The following is a 26,288-nucleotide window of genomic DNA, read 5'->3' as shown; positions in this document are numbered from 1 at the left end:
TATTTTTTTAACCGTTTTGTAATAGAGTTTTCAAATTGGGGCATTATTTTATCTTCGTGGCTTTAACAAATGTGTTGTTTATTTTTAAGCTGGTAGACAAACTGAATACTAACACTGACATGGAAGAAGTACTCAATGACTATAACATGGTAAGTGTCCTCAGCTTTCTAGGAAAGAATGGTATATTGTATTTTTTGGCAATATTTGTTTTATAGTTATTTAAATGTTTTGTTTTTATTTATCAAGTTTAGTTTTGTAACCATTTGTTTTTATTGATTACTGGCATTTCAAAAAACATTACACATTGGGTATAACTATTAGGCATTCTATTTCATGAGGTTTTAATCTTAAGTACAGTTATGGATATTGCACTGTGTCACATAAGGCGGCAATTTACATAGACATGTCCTGTTAAATATACAGAATTTAATTTGAGGGTGCTATGAAGGCATTGGAGGGAGCAGTGTAAGTGCGTCAGTTTCTCATGTGAATAGTGACAATGTCAATTTCCCCAAGTTTTTACTGTAATGCCTGGTGTAATACCTGGTGCTTTAGCCGTGAGCAAGCTGCACTAACAGTAACTGACTCACAGCTCCATTGCCTTCTATTGTGCACATTTCATCACTGCACCATGAATTTAGCCAACTGCCCACGCTGCAAAAGATATTCTGTTTTTCTGACCTGTACTGTCATATACCTACAACGTCGGCAGGGTAAGCAGTGCTCCCTTTGATGTTAGACAGGACACAGATGGATAATTAGGTTTCTCCGCTTACGGCCTGTTAAATACATATGTTGATGTACTTGAGACCTAAAAATGTAAATAAATCCATTCATAAAGCTATACAATAAGCATTGCTGTAAACATACCAACCCACAAATAATGATGGAGCATTAACTCCTTCCCACACCTTGACGTAAATCTACGATAGCTGGGATCCCTCAGTAACAGTCGGGATTGTGAATATCGGAATCCCGCCTGTTTAACCCTATAGACGCCGCAGTCATAGTGACTGCGGCTTCTATAGTGCATTGCTGCGACCGTTCGTTGCCATGGCAGCCCATCAGGACCTCATAGGCTGACTATGTAATGTGCTGCAGCTCATTAGTATTGCAGTATATTACAATGAACAAGTGATGACTTGTTCATTTCTTACCTTGGGACAAAATAAAGCGGTAAAAAAGTTTTGTTTTTTTTTTAAAAAGTGCAATTTAAAAAAATATTAAAAAGATTAAAAGTCCCATCCCATATAAAAATCAAATACAGCATAAAAAAACTAAACATATTGGGGCTCATTTACTAATGGCCCCACGGACCTCACTTTTGTCGGACATCCCGGTGGTTTCCGTTTTGCTCTGCTGGGACAGAGATTTAAAAGGGGTTTTTGCCGTACGCGCCGGCTTTCATGCAACACAAATTGGGGGGCGGGCCATCAGATGATCTGATGGATTCGGACAAACTGCGGGATTTAACTTAAAAATTGTGTCGCAAGCCATGCACTTACATGCACCAGAAAAAAAGAAGGTGAAATCCGGCGAACCTGAGCGGGGAGCGACACATGCTGGATATCGGGCACACGATCTGCATGAATTGCGGCAGAGTTCATCCTTGTTGGACAGTCCGGATCGGGAAACGCACAGGACCTGGTAAGTAAATGTGCCCCATCGTGTATCACCTGGTCCGTAACAACCCATACAATAAAACAAAATTGTCACTGAACCTGTATGGTGAAAGCCGTGAGAAAAAAGCAAACAAAATGTATGAAATTTTCACATCTGACCTCCATAAAAGCAACATAAAAAGTGATCAAAAAGTAACATTTACCCCGACATGATACCACGAAAAAGTAAAGCTTGTCCTGCAAAAAATAAGCTCTAAAACCACTTAAAGCTTCGTTTTTAGCTTAAAAATAAGCTAAAAATGAAAAATTACAAATGTTGTGCCCAATAATGCATGGTGCTGCAAAAACAAGCGAATTTCTCACAAAATGAGTTCTATATTCTGCAAAACATGTTAACTGTAAAAAAAAAAGCTACATAAATGGGGTATCGCCATAATCGTGATGACCCATAGAATAAAGATAACACATTATTTTATGGGAAATAAAGAATTAATGATTTTTTTAACCACCACCAAGAAAGAGTTAATAACATCTGATTATTAGCTATTGAACCCCCGTAAATGATGTACCTGAAAAGTGGATATCATCCACAAAATAAATAATCCCTCGTATGTCCAAATTACAAAAAATAAACATTTTATATTCTGCAAAATGTGGCATTGCAGATCTGCTCTGAATGGCGCTGCTTCTGTCCTATGCCCGGCCGTGTGCTTTTACAGCAGTCACCACCACAAATGGGGCATCCTCATACTCAGGAGATATTGGGTATCAAACTTTGTGGAGGCTTTCGGCATTTAATACTTTGTCCTTTGTAATTTTTGCCCATACTTAATATATTGTCTAAAAAAAATTACATCTTGTAAATTACACCTCCATTTAGTTTTCACGCCTGTGAAAAACTTAAAGGGTTAACACACTTCTTGTTAGAGAGTTATGGAAAAAAAACAAAAGGTGGCCGGAAGGGGGCTGCTTAAAAAAATAAAGATGTACTTACCTTCCGACGCTCTACGGAGCAGTGCTGGATTCAACTTCCGGCCAGCTACGCCCACCCATCCCTATTCGCAGCACTGTGTATGCGGGCCGTATGGTTGTTAGGTCCAGCCGGAAGCTGAATCCAGCACTGCTCCGGTGCCCATGTTTGTTTACATGGCAGGCGAACCGGAGCGACAGCAGAACAGGACACGAGGAGGGCGTCTGAAGGTAAGTACATCTTTATTTTTTTAGGCAGCCCCCTCCCGGCCACCTTTTTGTTTTTTTCATAAGTCTCGGACAACCCTTTAAAGTAGATTTTTCACAAATTGAGGGGTGTAGTTTCTAAAATAGTATAATCTAGTGAGCTTTACTGCTATTTAGGCCTCTCAAAGTCACTTAAAGCAGAGCAGGTGCCTCTAAAAAAGGTTTTTGGCAATTTTCATAAAAATGAGAAAGATTGCATCCAAAGTTCTGATCCTCCCAACAACCTAGAAAAGAGAGGATGCCAAAAAAGCCACGCCGATATAAAGCAGACATTTGGGAAATGTTAGTTATAAAGTTGTTTGGGTGCTTCTGCCTGAAAAGCAAAAAATTTCTCATTACTAAACACAAAAGATATCATCAAAATTTTTCTATTACTTTGAAGTACAGTGTGTCACGAGAAACAGGCTCAAAATACCCTGAGTATGTTAACCCCTTAAGGACGCAGCCATTTTACAGCTTAAAGGGAACCTACCACCACAAATCTACCTATAAAGGTAGATTGGGTGGTAGGTGGATCAATGGGACGTGAGGATAGCCCTTTTAAGGGCTAATCCTCACGTCCCTGCACTTTTTTTATAACTTTAATTTGATATTTATTCAAATTTACTTATGCGGCTACCGGGGCGTGGAGTAGCCGCATATGAGATTACACGAGGCGGCTACTCCACGCCCCGGTAGCCACTTTACCCCTCCTACTCACCCATCTTCGGCGCGCAGCTCCACGTAGCTGCGCACCCTCGTCCGGCGATCCTGCCGTCTGCGCATGCGCAGAAGAGCAGGCCCGCGCCTGCGCGGTCACAACTCCGAAACAGGCGCGGGCCTGCTCTTCTGCGCATGCGCAGACGGCAGGATCGCCGGACGAGGGCGCGCAGCTACGCGAGGGCTATCCTCACGTCCCATTGATCCACCTACCACCCAATCTACCTTTATAGGTAGATTTGTGGTGGTAGGTTCTCTTTAAGGCTCAGCCCCATTTTTTTGATTCTGACTTGCGTCGCTTTATATGGTTATAACTTTTGAATATGGTTATCTTTATTCTATGGGTCGATACGATTACGGGGATACCAGACTTGAATATATTTTCATACATTTTACTAAATTTGTCAAATAAAACCGTAATGTGGGGAAAAATCTATCATTTTTGCATTGCCGTCTTCCAAGTGGCATAACATTTTTCCTTTTTTGGCTACGGAGCTGGTTAATGGCTTGTTTTTTGCGGGACATGTTGTACTTTGCACCAGTAACAGTGTGTATTTTTTAATCACTTTTTTATTGCATATTTTTGTAAGATTGAATAGGTAAAAATGATAATTTTTGGAGGGTTTTCAACAGTTTTTTTTAACGGCGTTCATCGTACGGTTTCAAAAATTATTTACTCTTATTCTACGGGTTGTTACGGACACGGTGATACTATATATGTGGGGGTTTTGTTATGATTTAGACTTTTTTGGGTTATATGTCTCTTTATATGTTATGGGGCTTATGGACATTTTTATTGATTTTATTACTTTATTTTTTATTGAATAACATTTTTTTTTTTTTTACTTTCCCACCGTGGGACATGAACAAGCAATCATCTGATTGCATGTTCATGATAATACTCTGCAATACTGATGTATTGCAGGGTATTATCAGTGTCAGCCTATGCACTTGCATAGGCTGGCACTGTGCCAGTAAGATGACGTCACAGACATCTTACTGGCAGTTTCTGCAGGCAGTGCTGGAGACCAGATCGGACCCCAGCACTTCCATAGCAGTGATCGGCGCCCCCCGAAAACGGTTCCGGCTATTAGTTACAGCCGGCACCCCATGATTCCCAATGCTGGTTCGGCTCAGATCCATAGCCGAGCCGGCATCAGTCAGTAAGGGGTTAAAGCCTTACAAAGGTATAACCTCTTATAATCACACAGGGCAAATTTAAAAAAATCAGGCCTAGTCCTTACGCCCTAAAATAGCTTAGACACAAAGGGGTTAAAGGGGTATTCCCATTACAGGAAATTAATGTTATTGTTTATATTATAAAAAGTTATCCAATTTTCCCCTACTTAAGAACACCCGACTTAGAGAAGACCCCTAGTTACAAACGGACCTCTGGATGTTGGTTATTTACTTTACTTTAGTCCCCGGCTACAATGATCAGCTGTAAGAGTTATCAAAGGTGTCTGCAGTTCCGATTTATTGTTAATCCTGGTTCTTTTTGACAAGCCAAAAGTTTTAAAATCCAATTCTCACAGAGACCAAAAATTTTTTAGCTGGGGTTACAATGATAAAATACACAGTTCCAACTTACATACAAATTTAACTTAAGAACAAACCTACATAACTTATCTTGTACAGAACCTGGGAACTGCCTGTATACTTTCTGTACCAAAAAAATACCTGACACAGTTGTGTTAAAGTTTTCATTTTGTGTATTTCAGCAAATTAATTACCGTATATTGTTTTTATGATAAAAAGTTAGGTTGATGGCACACATGGCGTTTTGGCCCGTTTTTAAGCAGTCCGTCAAAAAATGCATGCCTTTTTGACAGGTTTGACCTATCATCTTAATTTTAACTGGTCAAAAACGCAAGACGGACTGCTTAAAAAGGGCCCAAAAGCGTGTTTAAAGCGTGATCGTAAAAAATGCATGCGTTAAAAAAAGCATCCGTTTTTAAAAACCGCATGCCTTTTTGTCCGGTTTTCCAAATTTGCGCAATTAAAAATGGACTAAAACGCATGCGTTTTTAGCGCATACGTTTTTTACAATCTGAAAACTCACTTAGTAAAAACGGCCTAAAAACGCCACGTGTGTCTTCACCCTTAGACAATTTTCCAATACACTTTCTGTATCAATTCTTAATGGTTTCTGTACATCCAGTGGACAGAAATCTGCCCATAGTCACACAGGTGCACGGCTCGTTAACACACACAGCTCTGATTACTCTCTGTGATATAACGAGCTGTGCATCTGTGTGACCATGGTCAGATTTCTGTCCACTGGAGGTAACATAGAAGCTTTCTATAGAATGACAGCAATCAGAGATCCAGAAAACCGTGAGGATTTGATACAGAAAGTATATTGGAAAATTGTATAATTTTTTATCTTAAAAACAATAACATTAATTTGCTGAAATACACAAAATGAAAATCTTAATAAAACTGTGTCAAGTATTATTTCCTTGACAGCATCAATAAAGAGTTAATACAAAGCTAAGTTTGTAACACATCTGCCATGTATGAATTGACCCTTTAGACTATTTTCACAATGGCTTATCTTACCAGATGGAGATAAGAGCTGAAACAGTCTCTGAAATCAAGGCACTTTATTGGTCCATTTATAAGGTATAATGAAAGGATTTACTACAGGCATATTTCAGCTTGTATGGGTAACAAAAGGGCATGTTCACGCATTTAGTTTATTAATGCAGTTTTTGTTTTCCTTCATGAACCATATAAAGCTTCAAACATATAAAGTGCAGATGATGGTTCTCTTCCTCCTATTATATTAAATCTTTTTATCCATTTGTTAATTTTTTCATGTTCCTTATTGTAATATGTTGTATTTCTTATAGCTAAAGGCACAGAATGATCGGGAGGTTCAAAGCATAGATATCATTTTTACAGAGAGGCAAGGGTAAGTAAGATTTAAAGGGGCTGTATAACTTCCCAATTGTGTGTTATATTTTCTCTACTTAGCCAGTAGTTTTGTAATTTGTGGAAACAGTACAATAACAACAGCTTGTAAAATGTATTGCCACAAAAGGAATTTTATGGGGTATGTTATACAAATATTTCTTTACACTGTAAATAGTTTTCCTTATTGATGACCTTTTATAAGGAAATATCAACATCTGATAGCCGGGATGAAATGCCAGTACCCCCACAGTTCAACTGGGTTACTTTAGTCAATATAAGTGACTTGGATCTGAGCCATGTAACACTACACAATGTATAGAGCCTTCTGTATTTTCAAAGTATTTTTATGACTACATCAACAAGTACATTAAAGGCTCCGTCCCATATTGTGTTGCCAGCAACAACAGTAGGCACCACTATATAGTGGGGGTAAAAAGTATTTAGTCAGACATCAATTGTGTAAGTTCTCCCACTTACAATGCCTTGTGAAAGTACCATTAGCCACATTTCAGGGTTCAAGCATAAAGATATGAAATTGTAATTTTTTTGTGAAGTATAAGTGGGACTCAATTGTGAAGTGGAACGAAATGTATTGAATATTTAAAATTTTTGTAAAAAATAATAAACTGAAAAATGAGGCGTGCAATATTACTCGGCCTCTTTACTTTCAGTGCAGCAAACTCACTCCAGAAATTCAGTGAGGGTCTCAGGGTGCTGTGACACGTCTCGTTTAAAAATGCATTGCAACAGTTGAAGAGAGATTTGCCTAGTTAAACAGCTGTTAACACTTGTGTTTACAAAACCATGCGTTAACGCATTGTGAACATGTGTGTTTGTTAACACTAGCATTAACATTAGCATTTTGTAAATGCAAGTGTTAACAGCTGTTAAATCTATCTTCAGCTGTTGCAATGCATTTAAACACACATGTTGTGCTAAATAACTGATGATGATAAATGTAATGCACCTGTGTGTTATCAAGGAACAAACCAGGCAGGTCCGTGATACTGTTGTGGCAAAGTTTAAAGCTGGATTTGAATACAAAAAGATTTCACAAACTTTAAACACCCCAATGATCACTGTACAAGCGATCATGCAGAAACGGAAGGAGCATCAGACCACTGCGAATCTACCAAGACCCGGCCGTCCCTCTAAACTTTCATCTCAAACAAGGAGAAGACTGATCAGAGATGGAGCTAAGAGGCCAATGATCACTTCATGAACTTCAGAGTGACAATCAGTCGTACACTGCATAAATCTGGCCTTTATGGAAGAGTGGCAAGAAGAAAGCCATTTCTCAAAGATATCCATAAAAAGTCTAGTTTGCCACAAGCCACCTGGGAGAAACACCAAACATGTGGAAGGAGGTGCTCTGGTCAGATGAAACGAAAATCGAGCAAAAGCTACACAGCTCATCACCCTGAACACACCTTCACTGTCGTATATTGGGGCGGCAGCATCATGGTTTGGGCCTGCTTTTCTTCAGTAGGGACCAGGAAGATTGTTAAAATTGACGGGAAGATGGATGGAGTTAAATACAGGACCACTTTGGAATAAAACCTGTTGGAGTCTGCAACAGTTTATTATTTTTTACAAAAGTTTAAAATATCCAATAAATTTTGTTCCACTTCACAATAGTGGCCCTCTTGTTGATTCTTCACCAAAAAAAATTCCAATTTTATATCTTTATGTTTGAAGCCGGAAATGTGACAAAATGTGAAAACAAATCTAGAAAATCACATTGTCTGATTTTTAAAGAGTTTATTTGCAAATTATGGTGGAAAATTAGCATTTGGCCACCTACAAAGAAGCAAGATTTGTGTCTCTCACAGACCTGTTTTGCTGGACTTCGATGAAAATAATTTTAATATCACATTTAGATATTTAACAATGGAAGTATGCGATGGAGCCTTTTTTTAAATAAATTGTAGGAAATGTCTAGGTATGTACAAGTATGCATTTATTTGCAAGGACCACCCTCTGTCATTTTTGAGGAGTTGTAGGCATTGGAGCAGGACAAGAAAATCATAACCAAGTCAGATATTTTGTCGCTTTTCCTGTGGTCTACATGTCTATAATTAAAGGTTCAGCTTCATAGTTCTTGAGAAGTAAGAAACTTGTTTTTTATGGTTAAAGCTAGGAAAGTTTTATATCTCGTTCATCAACGTACTTGTCTTCTATAAATCCATCTTCTTCTGACACAAATGAGTGTGTTTGCTCAAACACCACAACTGTTTCGTCGTCTTGAATTTTGTCATTGGGGCCCATGCTGAAGTCTACATTGAACTCCTCCTCAAACATATAAGGTTCTTCCTCTTTGAGACGATGATGATTGTAACTGAGGATGAAGTCGTACCATCTCGGAAACTTGACTGCTATTAATATCAGTAATGATGTAACAAGTCCAACAACTACAACCCCAATCAGAAACGTCCAACTGTTTCCTGTAGATGAAAAGAATACTTTATAGAGATCTGAACATTGACATTTCACACTTTTTCAATCTTATTTTGCTGGTGTGTCTTGTCTTCCAGCATAAAATATTTTATAGAACAGACAGAGCTGAGAAGATTGATGTATCAAAATGTTAGGTAAAAGATTCAGCAAAACCCATTTTTATCACTTTTTGTCTTATACTTAGGAGTCCAGTAGGAGGTCATTCTCAGTGTTTGTGTGCACATTCAACAAGGGAAATACAGTCAGAGATGGCAGTTATGACTGTCCAATAGATTTCTAAATAAGTTATTAAAAAGAAATACATGACAATCTATATGACATCTCTTATCACAAACCTATTTATCAACCTCCTTTGCCGCTGCTACTCTATAACATGCTGTCTACAGATAGAATTTCATAACTGTGCTTATTCCAATAACACTTTTCATTGGTGGACTTTGTTACATTCAAGGGATTTTTCTAAAGGGGTTGGCCACTTTTCAATATTTCTCTTCCATTAGACATATCTCTGTATGTATTTGTGTTTTTGGCTTTTTCCCTTTCCTTGTTCTCTCCATGCCACCCTCTGCATAATTACACAGTTTCCTCTTTCTGACTACTGTAGGCCTTCTTCATAATCTCCTACTGCAGCCCCTTATGTTTAGCAGAGCTCTGACATGTAAACAAAGAAGCATGGAGGGCCTGCACAGAAGTGATTAGCAGGACTGCTGAATCACTTGATAAACATTCAGTATCAATGGGCAGTTTATGTAAAAGAGTTGCCAACCGCTTTAAGTTACCCCTGTAATTCTCCTCAATGTGGAACGCAAATCATAGGTCAGGGCTAATGTGTAACTCTGTAAAAAGAAAATGTGTCACTCAGACGTTTGTATAATGGGATTGCTAGATTTTGTAGTAGATGGGAGACTCGCCTGTATTGGAGATTTTACAATTTACAGAAATCCATTTATCTAAGTGCTCCAAAAACAACACACATCTCTGCTAGACATATTCCTCTTTATGAACTGTGTAATTTCTCTTCTCTCATCTTTGTGTAATGTCAGAAGAAAATCAATAAACCTGTGAACTGCTCCCTGCTTTCCTTATCTTTATTGCTGCCATGTAAAGAGAAGGTTGGGTTGACTTGACAAACAAGTTGACACAGAGTGAAGATATGAAGTCACAAAGTGTGTCATGAGTAAAATGAAATGCATGCAGATTTACTACATGATCTGTCAGTAATGATCATTCCTCAGACTAATGGATATGGTCAGGAATGAAAAGCATGTACGTAGAAAGATCGCTTGCGCTAACCATAGGAATAAAATGCATTTGTAAATTCTATACTTATGTTATAAAACAGTGACATTACATTGATAGTTGTTTTGCATATGCACATTTCATATGACAAGTAGACATGGACAGTAATGGACTATATATGTATCAAGCATGTAAGGCTAAGGCAGGTTAGCTGCTACAAATTCCCGAAAGCTAGCCTATGGTAGTATGCAGCCTAATGGGTAAAATTTCAATTGGCTCCATGTTTCCCAGAACTTCAAGCTCTGAACAGAATTTATTTCAGTGTGCACATTAGGAGGTAGCTGGGGAAATAGAAACCTATTTTTCTGTGTAATAGGATTCCCATTCCCATTAATGTGATGCAAAACCTTATGTTAAGAAAGCACAATATATATGTGGGCAATAGTGAATTGTCACAAGTGAAAGAAAGGACTTGTTGCTTTAAAGGACTTCTACCACCAGGATGAAGGATTGTAGACCAAGCAAACTGACATACTGGTGTGTGCCCCCTCCGGTAGGATCTGCAATTCTTTTATGCTTCCTATTCCCTGTTTTTTTTTACAAAATAAGGATTTTTAAATTATACACTTGAACCTGAGGGGCTACGGCTCCATAGGTTTTAATGGAGCCTCGAACCCATTGGGCTCATTTGCATAATTTTAAAGCCATTTGTTCTTTAACACAAGGGCATAAGAAGCTTAAAGTGCAGAAGCTTAAAGCTTAAAATGGATCCCACCAGAGGGGGCACACACCAGTATGTCAGTGTGCTGGGTTTACAATCATTCATTGTTTAAAGTTCACACTGCGCTCTCGGCTCCACTGAGACTATGAACGTACTAGTTGTGCTGCGACTTTTCGGAGGTAACTCCGAGGTCTGAGGAAGTAGGAGTTGCCTCCCAAACGTCACAGCACAACTAGTACGTCCATGGTCTCAGTGGAGCCGAATGTGCAGTGTGAACTTGTAAACAATGGACAATTGCTTTCCAGGGAAAAGAAGATTGGTGATGTACTAATGTATTGATATTCTACTGAATTTGGTTAATATAAATTAATATTTAGCAAATATACTTCGGATGGTCTTGATTGTTTGTATAATACTAAGTTGTTATTGAAGAGTGGGTGTGTTAGAGTATAGACCTCCGTTCACACTGCCGCATAAAAGGAGCTACATTTGGATTGTGTTTAATTTACAATCCTTCAGCCTGGTGGCAGAATTCCTTTAATGTGGTCTGTAAATTTAAGGCAGACTGTCGTCACTTTTTCACAAATACATTTTTACTAGTAACAGGTCCCCACAGAGCCCTATTAACTTAATGCCACCCTTCTTTTAGTTTAAAATGGTTTCCATAAAATCTCCATAAAATTAACTTTATGTTATGATTACCTGGTATCAGGTCCTACTTGACTGGCCTCTCCCATCTACTCCCCCCATGCCTTATGTCTCCTCACTATTCAGCACTTCATGTCATGTGACCAGGGTGATGTCATATAACAGTGATGGCACAGAGTGCCTAAACTACAACCAAAACCTACTTTTATGTCGCAAAGTGCCAAGATGACAATTTAAGCAGTAACCTTTTGATCCCAACTGTATCATAAGTCTTAATCCTAATGGTGTTCTGAGCACACCAATACAATGGAAAGAAAATTTGGATTGTAGCTTCCTTCCAGGGTCCCCTAAAGAGGAAGAATCAGGGTACCCAGAGAAGGAGCACTGACCATAATCCATCGCTGTCCATACCTTCTCGCTTCCTTTACATTTGCAAAATGCACCTTATGTATGTATTTGATCGTATGAAATCACCGTACAGTCTCCATGGACATCCAGTTCTCCCAATCCTACATGGAGGCATGCTGTGATTTCATGTGATCAGATACATACATAGGGTAGATATAGCGAATTTTAGGGGAAAAGGACCTTAAATTACATCAACCTGGTCACATGACATGAGTGTAACCCAAGGCACCATGTAAAAATTTGACACATTTATTCCTTTAATTAAACAGAGCTTTATATGTCTGTAGTTAAATATTGGCAGAGTGTCCCTAACTACTGGTTCGATACAGCAGCATGTCTTAGCAGTGAAACGTGTAAATCAGCAGCAAGGAGACAGGGCAGTGCCCGAGATTTGAAGAGACACATATTTGTCAGTTAAAATTAGGGGGCGTGGTTCACTGGCATCCCAGGAGAAAACAAGAAAATGAGCTGTAATTAAGGTACAGTGCCTCATAGGCAGCTAATTTTACTTTATTTGGGGAAAACTTGTTATACTTTACCAGCAGGCATTGTTGGTTTCGGCTGTAAAATTCTGGTGACGGGCCTTTAACCCCATCCCGACGCGCGTACTAGTACGGAGCGCGCCGGGTCCGGGTGCATGGAGAGGGCTCGCGGGCCGAGCCCTCTCCATAGCCGGTAAGTCTTTGCTGCATATTGCAGCAAAGGCTTACATGTAACACCGGTTTTCACCTCGATCGCCGCCGGCAATGCTGCGGCGCATGGGTGCCGCGGATGGTTGCTCCCCGATGACGTCACGGGGAGCGGCGATCCGTCGACATGGTAGCCTCGGGTGTTCCCGTTTTAACGTTTTAACCCATGCATTACAATGTGCTAATTGCACATTGTAAAGAATGGGGAGTAAAATCCACATATACTGCCATAATGTAGTATGGCAGTATATGATAGGATGAATCAGACTACCTAGGGTTAGAGTACCCTAGGGAGTCTGAAAAATAGTAAAAGTAAAAATAAAAAAAAGTTTAAAAAAAAAATTATAATTAAAAAAACCCTAAAAATTCTAATCACCCCCCTTTCCCTAGAACTGATATAAATATAAATAAACAGTAAAAATCATGAACACATTAGGTATCACTGCGTCCGAAAATGTCCGATCTATCAAGATATAATAACAGTTTTTCACTGCATTTAACCCCGTAATGGAAAATGGCGTCCAAAGTCGAAAATGGCATTTTTTTGCCATTTTGAAAAATGTAAAAAAAATTAATAAAAAGTGATCAAAAGGTCGTACAGTCCTAAAAATTATAGCAATGAAAATGCCAACAAAATTCGCAATAAATTACACCACCCACAGCTCCGTACACCAAAGTATGAAAAAGTTATTGGCGCCAGAAGATGACAAAATAAAAAAATATATATATTGTACAGGAGGTTTTAATTTTTTTTTAAATGTATGAAAACATTATAAAAACTATACAAATTTGGTATCCACGTGATCGTACCGACCCAAAGAATAAAGTAGACATATAATTTGGGACGCAGAGTGAAAGCTGTAAAATCCAAGCCCACAAGAAAACATCGCAAATGTGGGTTTTTACCATTTTCACTGCATATGGAATTTTTTTCCCGCTTCCCAGTACACGCCATGGAATATTAAATACCATCACCATGAAGTGCAATTTGTTACGCAGAAAATAAGCCATCAGACAGCTCTTTATGTGGAAAAATAAAAAAGTTATAGATTTTTGAATTTGGTAAGTGAAAAATCTAAAGAAGGCCAAGGGGTTAAAGATAGAATTAAGCTATGCCAGCTGTATCAAAGTGTCCTGTGTTGAATGATACTTTCTATCTAAGTTTAAGCATTTAAAGGGGCACAAGTTTTACCTCATAGTGGCACCATTTAAAATTCCATACAATGCACTGGATACATGGGGAAAAAAATACAAATCTGGTGGAATTGCCAAAATAATTCAGCTGCATGCTTTATTTCCACGGCTTTTACTATGCACTCAAAATGATATATCCTCTTTCTTTGGGTCACAGAAATACCAAATTTATATAGCTTTGTTATGTCTTAATACCTTAAAAAATGTAAAGCTTGAAGGGGTATTCCCATGATGACAAGACTCTTAAATATACTCAGGATAACAAAATAACACAATCTAATGTCACTACAGCATTTCACAAATATAATATTTTGGTTGCCCTGAGATCTGACTGTAAATCTTTATGGTCGGGCAGGACAGATTCTTCTCCTGAATAGCTTCTCTTGTCTGCTTGAAGTAGTGTGATCTCTGCCCCTCCCCCTGCATTACACTTCCTGCCACCAAGCAGCAGCTTGCACAGACTTCCTCTACAAACTAGAGATAAGATAGGGTCTTTATCCAGGGGAGGGAGGCACTCTTTGTGTGTTATAGTTCAGATGTAGCAGTCTGACAGTGTTTGTTATAGCTCAGCTGTAGCAAAGCTAATGTGTGTCATTGTATGTAATATGGATCTCATCATCTCTCTTTCTCTCTCTTATGTGTCTCCTCTCTCTTTTTCTATGTGTCAGCTAGTAAAATCTTGAGAAGCTAAATAATAGCTAAGCACATTTGTCGGCACACAGAATCTCATAGCAGAGAGGAATCATGAAGTGTCTGCTTAGAGAGTCCCAGCCCACAATCTGGAATCTTTTGCTGACCATCACTGAGTGATAGGAGCTGAAACTTAAATAAAATTGTAAACTAAGTGGTTAAAACATGATCTTTGTTGTGTAAACATCACTAAGGAATTCAAATTTGAGAACTTTCTTTCATGGGCAAACTCCTTTAACCCCTTAGCGCTCTGCGCCGTAGCTGTACTGCGCTGAGTCCCACGAATAGCGCTCAGCGCAGTACAGCTACTGCGCAGAGACGATGCCGGTTCAGCGCTGTATAGCAGCCGAACCGGCATCGTTAGCCGCGGGATTTCAACGGTAATCTACCGTTGACATCCCCGGCTAACACCCGCGGTCGGAGTGGGCTCCGATCGCGGGTGTTTAACCCGTTAAATGCCGCGGTCAACGCGACCGCGGCATTTAACATGCCTTCTGGGGGTCTTTACATCACAATCGGCCCCCCTGCACCGTTTTCGGGGGGGCCGATTGCTGTTTTGGCACCTCTGGGGTCCGATCGGGACCCCAGAGAAGCCTGGAGGGTTTACCTTTAAGATGGCGTCTGTGACGTCATCTTAAAGGCAAAGTGTCAGCCTATGCATCTGCATAGGCTGGCACTGATAATACCCTGCAATACATTAGTATTGCAGAGTATTATCAAGAACAAGCAATCAGATGATTGCTTGTTCATATCCCATGGTGGATCATGTAAAAAAATGTAAAAAAAAATGTTTTTCAATAAAAAATTACTTTATAAATCACTAAAAATGCCCATAAGCCCCAAAACATATAAAGAGACATATAACACTCAAAAAAGTCTAAATCATAACACAAACCCCACATATATAGTATCACCGCGTCCGTAACAATCCGTAGAATAAAACTAAATAACTTTTGAACCCATATGATGAACGCCGTAAAAAAAAAACGTTAAAAACCCGCCAAAAATTATGATTTTTACCTATTATATCCCACTAAAAATGCAATAAAAAGTGATCAACAAAACATATGTACTCCAGAATGATATTGTTGCAAAGAACAACATGTCCCGCAAAAAACAAGCCATCAACCAGCTCTGTAGCCAAAAACGTAACAATGTTATGCCACTTGGAAGACGGCGATGCAAAAATGATAGATTTTTCCCCACATTAGGGTTTTATTTGGCAAATTTAGTAAAACATAAGAAAAAATATTCATGTCTCGTATCCCCGTAATCGTATCGACCCATAGAATAAAGATAACAGGATTATTAGGCTATACGGTGAACACAAAAAAAAAAAAAAAGTAAAAAATCCAGTACAGAATTGATGCTTTTCTACTCATGACCTCAAAAAAAGTTCCAAAATTTTCAACAATAGGTGATACCAACCCCAAAATGGTAACACTGGAAAAAGCATCTCGTCCCGCAAAAAAAATGCTGTCACATGGCCCAAATAACGGAAAAGCGAAAATGTATAGCCTTCAAAAGGGGGCAACCAGAAAACTAAAATCCTGGCAGCTGCAGGGTGCTCCTTCCCTTCTGCGCCTTGCTGTGCCCCAATAACACAAGTAATGTCCACATGTGGGGGGTCGCTGCACTCAGGAGAAATTGTAGAACAAATTTTATGGTGAGTTTTCTCTTTTTATCTTTTGGAAATGTGTAAATTTTAGGGCTAAATGAACGTATAACCGACAAAATTTGACCATTCTAAATTTCACCGCCATTTTGATTCAATTACTATGAAGATCTCAAGGGGTTAACAATCTTTGTAAATGCTGTTTCTGATAGTTTGAGGGGTGCAGATTTGAAAATGGGTTGGTTATATAGGCGGTTTTGTTGCTAAATATGTAAAATTTGATTTCAAACAGTATTTATCCCCAAAATAGTCAATTCCGAAAATACGGAAAATCGCTATTCGATTTGTAGGCCGCGTGACGTCAAAATAAATTATCCAAACATTTCAAAAATTATGAAAATGTAAAGTAGACAAATGGGAAATGTTATTCTGCAAGTTATTTAGGTGTTAAATCTATCTGCCTGAAAACGCGGTGGTTTTGAATTTCGAAAATGGCAAATTTTTCTAAAAATTCATCATTTTTTTCTTTTTTTTGTAAATAAACGCAAAACGTATCAGCCAAAATTTACCACTAAAATGAAGTACAACATGTGGGGAAAAAACAATATCAGAATCGCTTTGATAAGTAACAGTGTTCAAAAGTTATAACCATATAAAGAGACGCAGGTCAAATTTAAAAAAAAAGTTGCGAGTCTTAACCTGCAAACAGGCTGCGTCCTTAAGGGGTTAATCATTGTTAGGCTACATTCACACGAACGTATGGGGGATGTATATATACGGACAGTGTATATACGTACCCCCTACATCGCAATGGCCTCACGGCGCTGTACGGGAGTGGTACGGTGCAGGACACGTGCAGCACCATACCGCTCCATAACCCATAGAAAGATAGGACATGTCCTATTTTTCAACAGAATATGGGCAGGGGTGAGCGGCGCTGTCCCCCTCCACCTCTCCCCGGCACTGCCGTGTGCCCGCCGTGCTACGGTACGGCGGGAAACAGAGTGTGAATGTAGCCTTATACTGTATCTTTGGGCAGACTTGGAGATATGCAACATGTTTATGATTTTTTTTCTGTATTTATTTGATTTTATATATGTTTTAACGAAAAGGAGAGTGAATTTAAATGTTTTTTTAAATCATTGTTTTTTTTACTACTTGATTAGACCCTGTTTGATCCCTAGGCATCTAATCGATCATACAATATACTGAAATAAAACAGCACTGCACCAGTTGCGGCAGTTAATGGCAGGTGCCTTCTGTATAATAAAGCAGACACCTGTAATAGGCTCAGTCTGAGAGCCCTCTCCATACACCCTAAACAGTGCCAGGGTACATCACGGTGCATTAAGGAGTTTAGACTGTCTGCTTTACATTTAAACGCCTTAGTTATTGGCTTACTCTAGGACAGGAAAAATGCATCAGTCTGTTGGCACATTTGCATGGTTTGGGGTGCAAAACCTCTTTACACTAATCCAGGATGGGATAAGCAAAACCCTAGTCACAAGCCTCTCACTCAGCCAAACCGGTTCCCTACGCTGTACTGAAGAGACCCAACCAGGTCGAAACTGTCTGGAATAGATGTACTGGTTTGGTTTTAATCCCACATCATGTCATAAGGCCTCTTGTATGTCATGCTTGATGTCAAGGGACCTGCGTTACAAGTGAGCTAAAAGTGGTTTTCTGGAAAACTTTGCATATTTTCCTATAATTCTATATGCATACATTAAAAGAAGTACTTTAAACTTTTAAAAGGAACAGTATGATAAATGGCAGTAAAGCATACCTTTTGTAGATGTTGTGTTGGTTCCATTGATGGTTATGAGAAAAGACGTAGAGTTGTCAAAGAAAGGAGTTGTTAAAGAAACGTCTTTGCTTTGGCAGCTTAGTAGGTCTGGTTTATTTATGTCTTTGATTTTGTAGTCTGACATTTCTTTTGGTGTCGCACACAGAGTGATGTTCTCATTTTCTGCAAGTAAAATGACATAATTTAAGGATTGACTGCGTAAAAGGAGTTTTCCATTTTAGCAAATACATGTTATTGTTTTTATCATGAAAAATGTTATAACTTTTTTCATCATACAAAACAATAACATTTATTTTCTGAAATGGGAACACCCTTATAAAGAATATGTACCTCCAGGATCATGCACCTGGCAGAAGCTCCTTTTTTTTTTTCTCTCTAGCTTCTTATGCCCTTTAACATCTATGGAGCCCAGAGCCCCTCTTTTTTTCATAAATACAAGGGCATAAGAATCTAAAAGAAGAGCGGAACCTTCCAGAGGGGACACACCCCAGCATGTAAGTGTACTTGGTTTACTATCCTTCATCCTGGTGGTAGATTTCCTTTAAACTTGTAGAGTAAGCAATGCTCCATAAGCCTAGCCCTTGTATTATGATAGTCTTCATAATCATATATAATCAAACATGCTTTTGAACATGCTCATCAAACATAATTTATTTAAAGGGATTTTTCAGCACCAAAAAATACTAGTAATTTACAGGTTTTTTTCCATTAATGACATTTGTCCCTTATCCACAGGATAGGGGATAAATGTCTAGTCATGGAGGGTCCATCTTCTTAGTTTAGTTTGCCTTGCTCTACTAACCAAGAAAGACTGTGTTGTCATTTAACCATGATGATAGATTGATGAGGGAGCAATCACAATTCCATGGGTTACTGCTTAGTGTTATATGCAGAGACTGTTTCACATCCTTTAGTGCCTCTTTAATATCCAGGGTAGTGAAGAGGTTGTTTTGAAGGTCTAAAGCTTGCAGATGCGAAGATGGTATCTGGATGTTTTTAGGTAAGTATGTAATGTGATTTAGGCTAAGATCCAGGCTCTTCAGATTGTTAAGTCCAGCAAATGACGTAATTCCAACTGATGTTATAGAGTTCTTTCTGAGAATTAACACTTCAAGCTTTGGTAGATCCTTAAATGCATCACCAGTCAGCTCCGTAATAATATTATCAGAAAGATCCAGCTCTGTCAAGTTAGGATAATGTAATAGGGCTAAATGGTCTTCTGTAGTTAAAGAAATTCTGTTTCTGCTTAAGTTTAGTTTTGTTATGTTGGTGGGATTGCTCATAGGAATCTTTGTAAGGTTTTTCCCAGACAAGTTACTTTCCTATAATAAGCAAGAAATACATGTTAAATCGTGAAGCTTTTACACAGTTGTGGTAAAGCCAAATATTTTGTGCACCCTTATAGGCTACAGTTATTAAAAAATATCATTGTCAAGGTCTGAGGGCTCTCTTTACTTCAGTTTACTAGTCTGAATAGATGGCTGTGAGTATACCTGTATGTTAATATATCACCCCATATATAGCATACCAGAAAATAATTCATTTGTGAATTTAAAAAAAGTTTACTTTTTTTTTTTTTACCAAAACAAGCTTATTCAGAATTTAAAAAAGCAATTTCACAGCAGACATCCGCATCAAAGATCTTACATTGAATCCATTAGAAATAATACAAACATAATCCCCCATCCCACCCATTGTTCTATCCTTTGCTTCTTATTTAATTGCAGCACAGCCTCGGCCCCTCATCTAGGTTCTGACCCATGTCTGGTTAGAGAAATGAGAAAAAAGAGAAAAAAAGAAAACCTCTAATGCATACTATAACCCCATCGGCGTCCTTGGGTTCAATAGCAACCAGCCCCTCTGCAATTCTTCTGACACCATACCCTGAGATTCCAGCCATTTTGCCCAGAATTTTTTAACACTCCCCCTCTCATTAAACTCTCATTTCCATTCAAACAATTTTATGAATCATAAGGATCACTTTGACCCATCCTGGAGCATTTGCTTCCAGGCAGCGCCTAGCAATACTTTTTTTCAGGAATTTGGCCACTGCTAAGCGCTCACTATGGTTCCCCTGCAACCTAGTTATGCAACTCAACAACCCAATCTCGGGATCATGAGGGACATGCAAACCATATACCCTATCAATTAGTCCCTTTGCTTCCCTCCACATTTGGATAACAATAACATTGAGAGAGCCTGTGTCTGTAAGACGTATATCTACTGCAAATTCTGGAAGAACCACCTATTCAGCAAACCAAATTCCTCCCTCAAATGTTGAAATTGCTTCTGAACCCCTTCTGAGTACACCTGGGATAAATAATGGATAACTTTCCTTCTCCATCACTGCATATCATTCAACATAAAGACTTCCCCTAAAATGCCTATAAAGACTTCCCCCTAATATTGTCCTATAACGGCATATACATAGTACAACTCTCCACCTGTATTAGTCCTTTAGTAGTCCTATCTCTGGCAAGCCCACCTCCCACATGCCAAATTCTTCACAATTAAGGATTTACAAAAGTTTATCAATAAATTCTATGTATCCCATAATATCACCATTAAAAAAGGCAACTCATTGTATTAAAAAACAAGCCATCATTAAGCTATGATAATTGAAAAAGTAAAAAGGTTTAGCTTTTGAAAAAAGTAAGAAATAGTGCTTGGATTTTGTGGCCCAGATTAAGCTGGTTGTAAAGGGGTGAAATCATGTTTTTCCTTTTGTATATGTAAAATAGTTTTGGTTTTAGTTTTTCATTGATTTATCTGCATAGCTGCTCTAATCGACTGCAGCAGTCAGTAAACTGAAGCTGGGTAGACTAAAGGAGCTGCAATGCTGGATAAAAAGAGGTACCGTAAGTAGTGTTTTTGTTTTATAACATAGAATTTAGGACAATTTTTAAACTTCTCTTGCAAAACATAAATAACCTAAAAAAAAACTTGAAGAAGCTAGATATTGCATAATATATTTCACAAAATGTATATGTAGGAACCTTGTCCCTCTCAGCACTGCTTACCAGGGAATCCTGGCATTGAATCTGGTTGTAGAGGTTTCCCATGCAAATCATTAGAAGAATGGTTTTCATATTTCCTTCCTGGAGAGGAGAACACAAAAACAAACTCACAGTTTCATTTGTTCACAAAAAATCCTTCTTGGTGTAAGTGATTACATATGTAACTGATTAGAGCAAACTAATCTAAAAATTTATTGCGAAAAACTGTACCATTGAAAGGAAGCACTAGTGTCCTCCAGGTGACATTAGGTATGGAGCTATACAGGCTCTGTATGGAATATTGCAACACATATTCCCATAGATGTTGCAGGAGGGGGGTAGATACTGAGCACCTGCTGATTACTGGATCTGGCATACCACATAGTCCCATAAGTGCTTGACTGGCAATTAATTAAACTTGACCACAGATATTCCTGTGTGGGGGCCAACATTATCCTAGTGAAAAATGTTAATGCCCTGCCTTTAGCGGCTATGCATGTGGTGCATAGTGATGATCGGATGCAGGTGGTGACTGATCGGTTGCCATAAGCATTTAGAACATTTTGGCTCTCACCCATCTACTCTAATATGGTTGTAGCCCATAGCAGTTCATGATTCTCATTTATGACAAACAAACAAGGGCTATGGTGTCTGCCTTCCAGGACATGTCAAAGAAACCAAATTTCCTTAATAATTATTATTTACTGAATGTCCTGTCTGTAAAGCATAGCCATTAAGGAACTGCCCCCAGGAAACTGCACCATGTGCCCAGCTTTTTTCTTCTTCTTCTGAAAGGCTGCAGTATTCTACAGTGAAATATATAGAAGGCAACCATATCAGTGTTTTAAGCAACGCCATGAATATCCTGACAGGTTTCCTTAACACAGCAAAGATGAGAGGCTAAATGCCACCACATAGGAATCCATAGCACATGGAATCTTCATCTTATACATAAGAATTATGAAGAAATAGTAGGGATTGGATATTTATTTGCAGCTCACATCACCATCTATGTATCTGCCTGTATCTCCAACTATAAAGCACAGAGAACTGTAAGGTCCAGACCTAGGCTTAGGAGGTATTGTGTGCAGTACTTTGTTGTCTGGTAAGTGTCTAGTTTCTTTTGGAATCAGCAAATCAGCAGTCAGCAGTCAGGTACCATTTATGCATGATGTAAATTGGGCTTTTGTTGCTAAATATATTGATAGCAAATCATTAAATAGGTCCTAAAAATTAGAGTGATGGTCATACTCCCTAAGAAACCCTATATCAAATGTTCATGGTAGCTAATAAACAGAGAAGCATTCAACTTCTCTGGATTCATTAAGACTTAAAAGGGTATTACCATCTGGGCATTCACATTTAATTAAATTAATTTGCCATATGTAAACATTTCTTCAATTGGATTGGAAGATAATTTTTCATAAATGTAGCCATGTTGTCCCTTGGAAACGAGATAGCTTCCTCGGATGCAACCACCTCACAATTTGTCAGCAGTGGCCAGACATGCGCTATTGAGCCCTGCCTGGCCACCTGGATTTAGCAGTCATTGCTACAGGAAGGCTATAGGACAGTGATGGCGAACCTTTTGGAGACAGAGTGCCCAAACCACAACCAAAATCCACTTATTTACCATAAAGGGCCAACACAGCATTTTAAGCAGTAACGTTTTGCTACCTGTTCTTCCACATCTTTCAATCATATTGGCCCCTGAGGCCAGAAATACAGCTGAAATCACATCATTGTAGGGTCCAGGGTCTCTCTGTAGAGGAAGAATGGTGGGTCCAGCAGGAGGACCTCCAAAGATAATGCAGCCCCTTCCACACCTTCTCACTTTTCCCACAGTTCCAAACAGCCAATGAAGTGTCACTTTAAAATATCTTTATATTTAAAGCATCTCTTAAGTTGCCTGGGACTGCAGGAAGATTTGGTGGATTTGGTCCTATTTGGTGAACTATGTCCTGGGGTGATGGTCTGGGTGCCCACAGAAATGGCTCCGAGTGCCACCTCTGGCACCCGTGCCATAGGTTCGCCACCACTGCTATAGGATGTGCAGTAACTCCTAGACATTTCATATACAAAAACCTTTTGTTTCTTTGTGCAATCCCTCCAGCAGAGGTGGCTGTATCCAAGGACACAGTCCTGTTTCTAAGGTACCATATCACTACATTTATGGGAAATTATCTTCACACGGGAACATTTTTTAAAATAACATCTAATAGAAGAAATGTTTACATATGGCAGATCAATGAATCTGAATGTGAATACCAAGATGAGAATACCCCCCCCCCCCTCGCTGGCGGTCTGGCAGGCACTCATATCCATTAAGAAGCTCTGGCTTCATAGTGGATACAAACTCTTCCAGTTCTAACCTTTAGACCAGGTTTGAACCGGCCTAGTTTTATTCCTGTAGTCTCTGCCGGTTTTAGTACATGTTGCAGGGCGGGCGTTCACACCACTACATGCCCTCACCCTGAAAACTGCCAGGGAGGGTGGAAATTCATGTACTCAAGACATAGTATTGCAGACTTGTTTGAGAGCTAAGGAGCAAAGACTTAATTCAGTGAAACAGAGACATTTGCATTTTGTTCCATTCCATCTTTAACATCTGATCTGTGAGGGTGAAGGGTCTCACCAACAGGGGCACAGGGGCAAATCAGTGTTGTGGCAACCTCTTATTTTTGTATTATATGTAAAACCTAAAACACAATCTACTACAGGTTTTACTACCTATGACAGCTCCTGCAAATCCTGTGGAAGGTTAAAGCCTGCCTAAATAGGGCAAATCCCTCTACCCAATAAGGATTGTGGACCTGCACTGGGTTCATTCTCTCCCCTCACCCCACACATAGGAAAAAGCAGGAAGTAGTACTGGGCCTGTACTATTGTTGATGGGTAACGATAGTATAGTATTTGTATCGCAGGACAATATTATATTTTAGTTATATTGTGTGAGCCTAACACCAACTTTTATTGATTTCAGGACTAGAAACTAACTCAAATAAAGAACATGGTGGTAGTTGATGTGCCAGATATGCATAAATATCACATAAATTGGGGTCATAATGACACAATTCAATGTATACAAGGTAGGAGAGGAGGTTACACCTACTGCTAAAGCGTGTGATGTATATTGTAAGAAGGTATTTACTGAAACTCCTATTGTATCTTTGATGCCACTATCTATAATAATCACAAAAGCCATTGCACAAACCAAACACATTCATGCATAAAACATAGTTGTTGAGTTGTCTTTGTAAGTTTTCTTACCTTTGTGGTCTGAGCCTTCCTCTGCAAGCGTTAGTGTAAATTACAGAACTGGCGTTTTCATGGGCAAGGAGGATAGTAGCAACATGGCAACTCCTTGTTTTGCTCTAACCTTTGTACTCCACATCAGGTGTTCACACTCCTCTAGCAAAAGATTGACTAGTACCGTCTTGTCCTGTACGAAACATAATCCAATAAGGAAGTGAAGGAACAGCCTGATTAGATCTTTTGCTTCCTGACCTCTGCAGAATAATCAGGTCACTCATAGCAAGGTCTATTACAGTACTTGATCTGTCAGCTTACCTAATGAGTATTTAGATAGAACGCTACAATTAAGTTGGTATTTCTTGAATGTCTGTTTTTAATGGGAGTGTGCTATATCTACTAATAATGAAGTGTGTAATAAGGTGTATGTAATATTTTAAATAAAAAGTCCAATATCAGTTACTAGAATTAATTACTATTATTAGATAACATCTGACAGAACACAACATTTCCCTGTTAAAGGGGTTTGCCCATGAAAAAAAGTTCTCAAATTTCAATCCCTCATGAACAACAAAAATCATTTTTAACCTCCTTATTTTAAGATTCTACTCAGTTTTATTGAAGTTTTAGCGCCTATAACCCTTAGTGATGGTTGGTGTAAAATCCCAGAGTGTGGGCAAGGACTTAAGCAGACACTACATGATCCCTGTAGTTCTGTGGGTATACAGTGTGATGCCTATGTGCTTTGAGTATTGGGTTACAGGGTTTATCTACACTTTTATTTAGCTTCTGAACATTCTACTAGAAAAAGAGGGATGAGACAGATCATAGATGAGAGATGATGATATCCAAGAGGTGTATATAAAAAAAATGACACTCCCAGCTCCGCTAACTCACCTATAACACATACAGAGTCAGCTCTGCAATATGCCTCCCTCCCCTGGATAAAGACCTTATCTTGCTTGTAGCTAGTAGAGCATGTCTCTGCACACTGCGGCTTGGTTGCCGTGTCTGTCTGAGCTGGTCTTATAATGCAGGGGGGGAGGTCAGGAGGCAGAGAGCACTGCAGTGTGCAGACAAGAGAAGCTATTCACAAGAAGAATCTGACCATTGTCAGAAGATTCAGATCCAGGGACACCAGGACTGATAGAGACAGGTTGGAATTATATCTGTGAAATGCTGTATTTTTGTTAATAACAGTGAATTAGAGAATGTTATTTTGTTATCCTAAGTATATTTACAAATCTTGTGTTTGTGGAAATATACCTTTAACTCTTCTAGTTTTTGAAACTTAGCAAGCATAACCAGTTTAAAGAATGGAGCTGCCAACCAGGCTAGTCTTCTTCTTGCTTTGTCTTACAAGTGCAGGTGGAACCAGCTCAATAAAATGGCGTGTCATCACATACTATACAGGAAACTGTTGCTACTTCTACCACTTTGTCTACAATTTAATTGTAATGGCTTTACTAAATCCAACAATCAGGTCACCCAAATTATATTTACCCTCTTAAAGTTTGCTGTTTACCGGCAGGAGCCTCTGGTCGCGTGACACCCTGGCAATAAGACTCGGGACTTCCTGTGACACTTGTACATATCGTAATAAAGAGTTTGTATGTTCTTTCTGTGTTTGCACGGGTTTCCTCCGGGTCCTCCGGTTTCCTCCCAAGTTCTGTGCAGCTCTGCGTAATCTGTGTGGGCTATACAAATAAAGTAATTATTAAAAGAATTATTATAATGTTTGCTATTAGTGGCCAGCCCTTTTAAGATCATTGTTATGTGAGATTTAAAAATGATTGATATATATCTGTTAAATCAATGGATGCTTCTCACTCATTCTTCAAAATTGGGGAACACTGCATTCGTGGCTTTCACATCTGGAATCGGGTGATAACTCAGAAAACTTGACCATGGCAAACTTTGAAGGGAGATTAAAGTAAATCCTCCATTAAATGACAAAGGTGCGGCACTGCCTCAACACCACAAAAAAACCCCACCGGGCCCAAATGGCATTCATCCCCGGAGACTGATTGAATTATGTACCATGATAGACCATTAATTTTAATATTTGAAAATTCCTAAAGGATAGGTTCTGTTCC

The 26,288-nt window shown here is 38.9% G+C and overlaps 2 protein-coding genes across 3 annotated transcripts in view; one reads left to right on the top strand and one right to left on the bottom strand.

Moving 5' to 3' along the window:
* Positions 1–26,288, top strand: part of IFT74 (intraflagellar transport 74) — a 76,752-nt gene that overhangs the window by 6,542 nt on the left and 43,922 nt on the right. For both annotated transcript variants that reach the window (XM_072153225.1, XM_072153234.1), the window contains exons 7-8: positions 90–149; positions 6,413–6,474. In XM_072153225.1, the coding sequence (XP_072009326.1) occupies positions 90–149; positions 6,413–6,474 (122 nt within the window). The remainder of the gene's footprint in view (positions 1–89; positions 150–6,412; positions 6,475–26,288) is intronic.
* On the bottom strand, positions 6,045–24,419 carry LRRC19 (leucine rich repeat containing 19). The gene is made up of 5 exons (XM_072153246.1): positions 24,211–24,419; positions 20,965–21,042; positions 18,747–19,266; positions 17,924–18,106; positions 6,045–8,920 (listed from the first exon to the last, which is right to left on the bottom strand). Exons 2-5 carry the CDS (start codon positions 21,031–21,033, stop codon positions 8,613–8,615), a joined length of 1,080 nt encoding a protein of 359 aa, XP_072009347.1. The 5' UTR covers positions 21,034–21,042; positions 24,211–24,419; the 3' UTR covers positions 6,045–8,612.

This window comes from Engystomops pustulosus, chromosome 1 (genome assembly GCF_040894005.1).
Source record: "Engystomops pustulosus chromosome 1, aEngPut4.maternal, whole genome shotgun sequence".
Lineage (NCBI taxonomy): Eukaryota > Metazoa > Chordata > Amphibia > Anura > Leptodactylidae > Engystomops > Engystomops pustulosus.
This window is presented reverse-complemented; position numbering and strand designations above follow the sequence as displayed.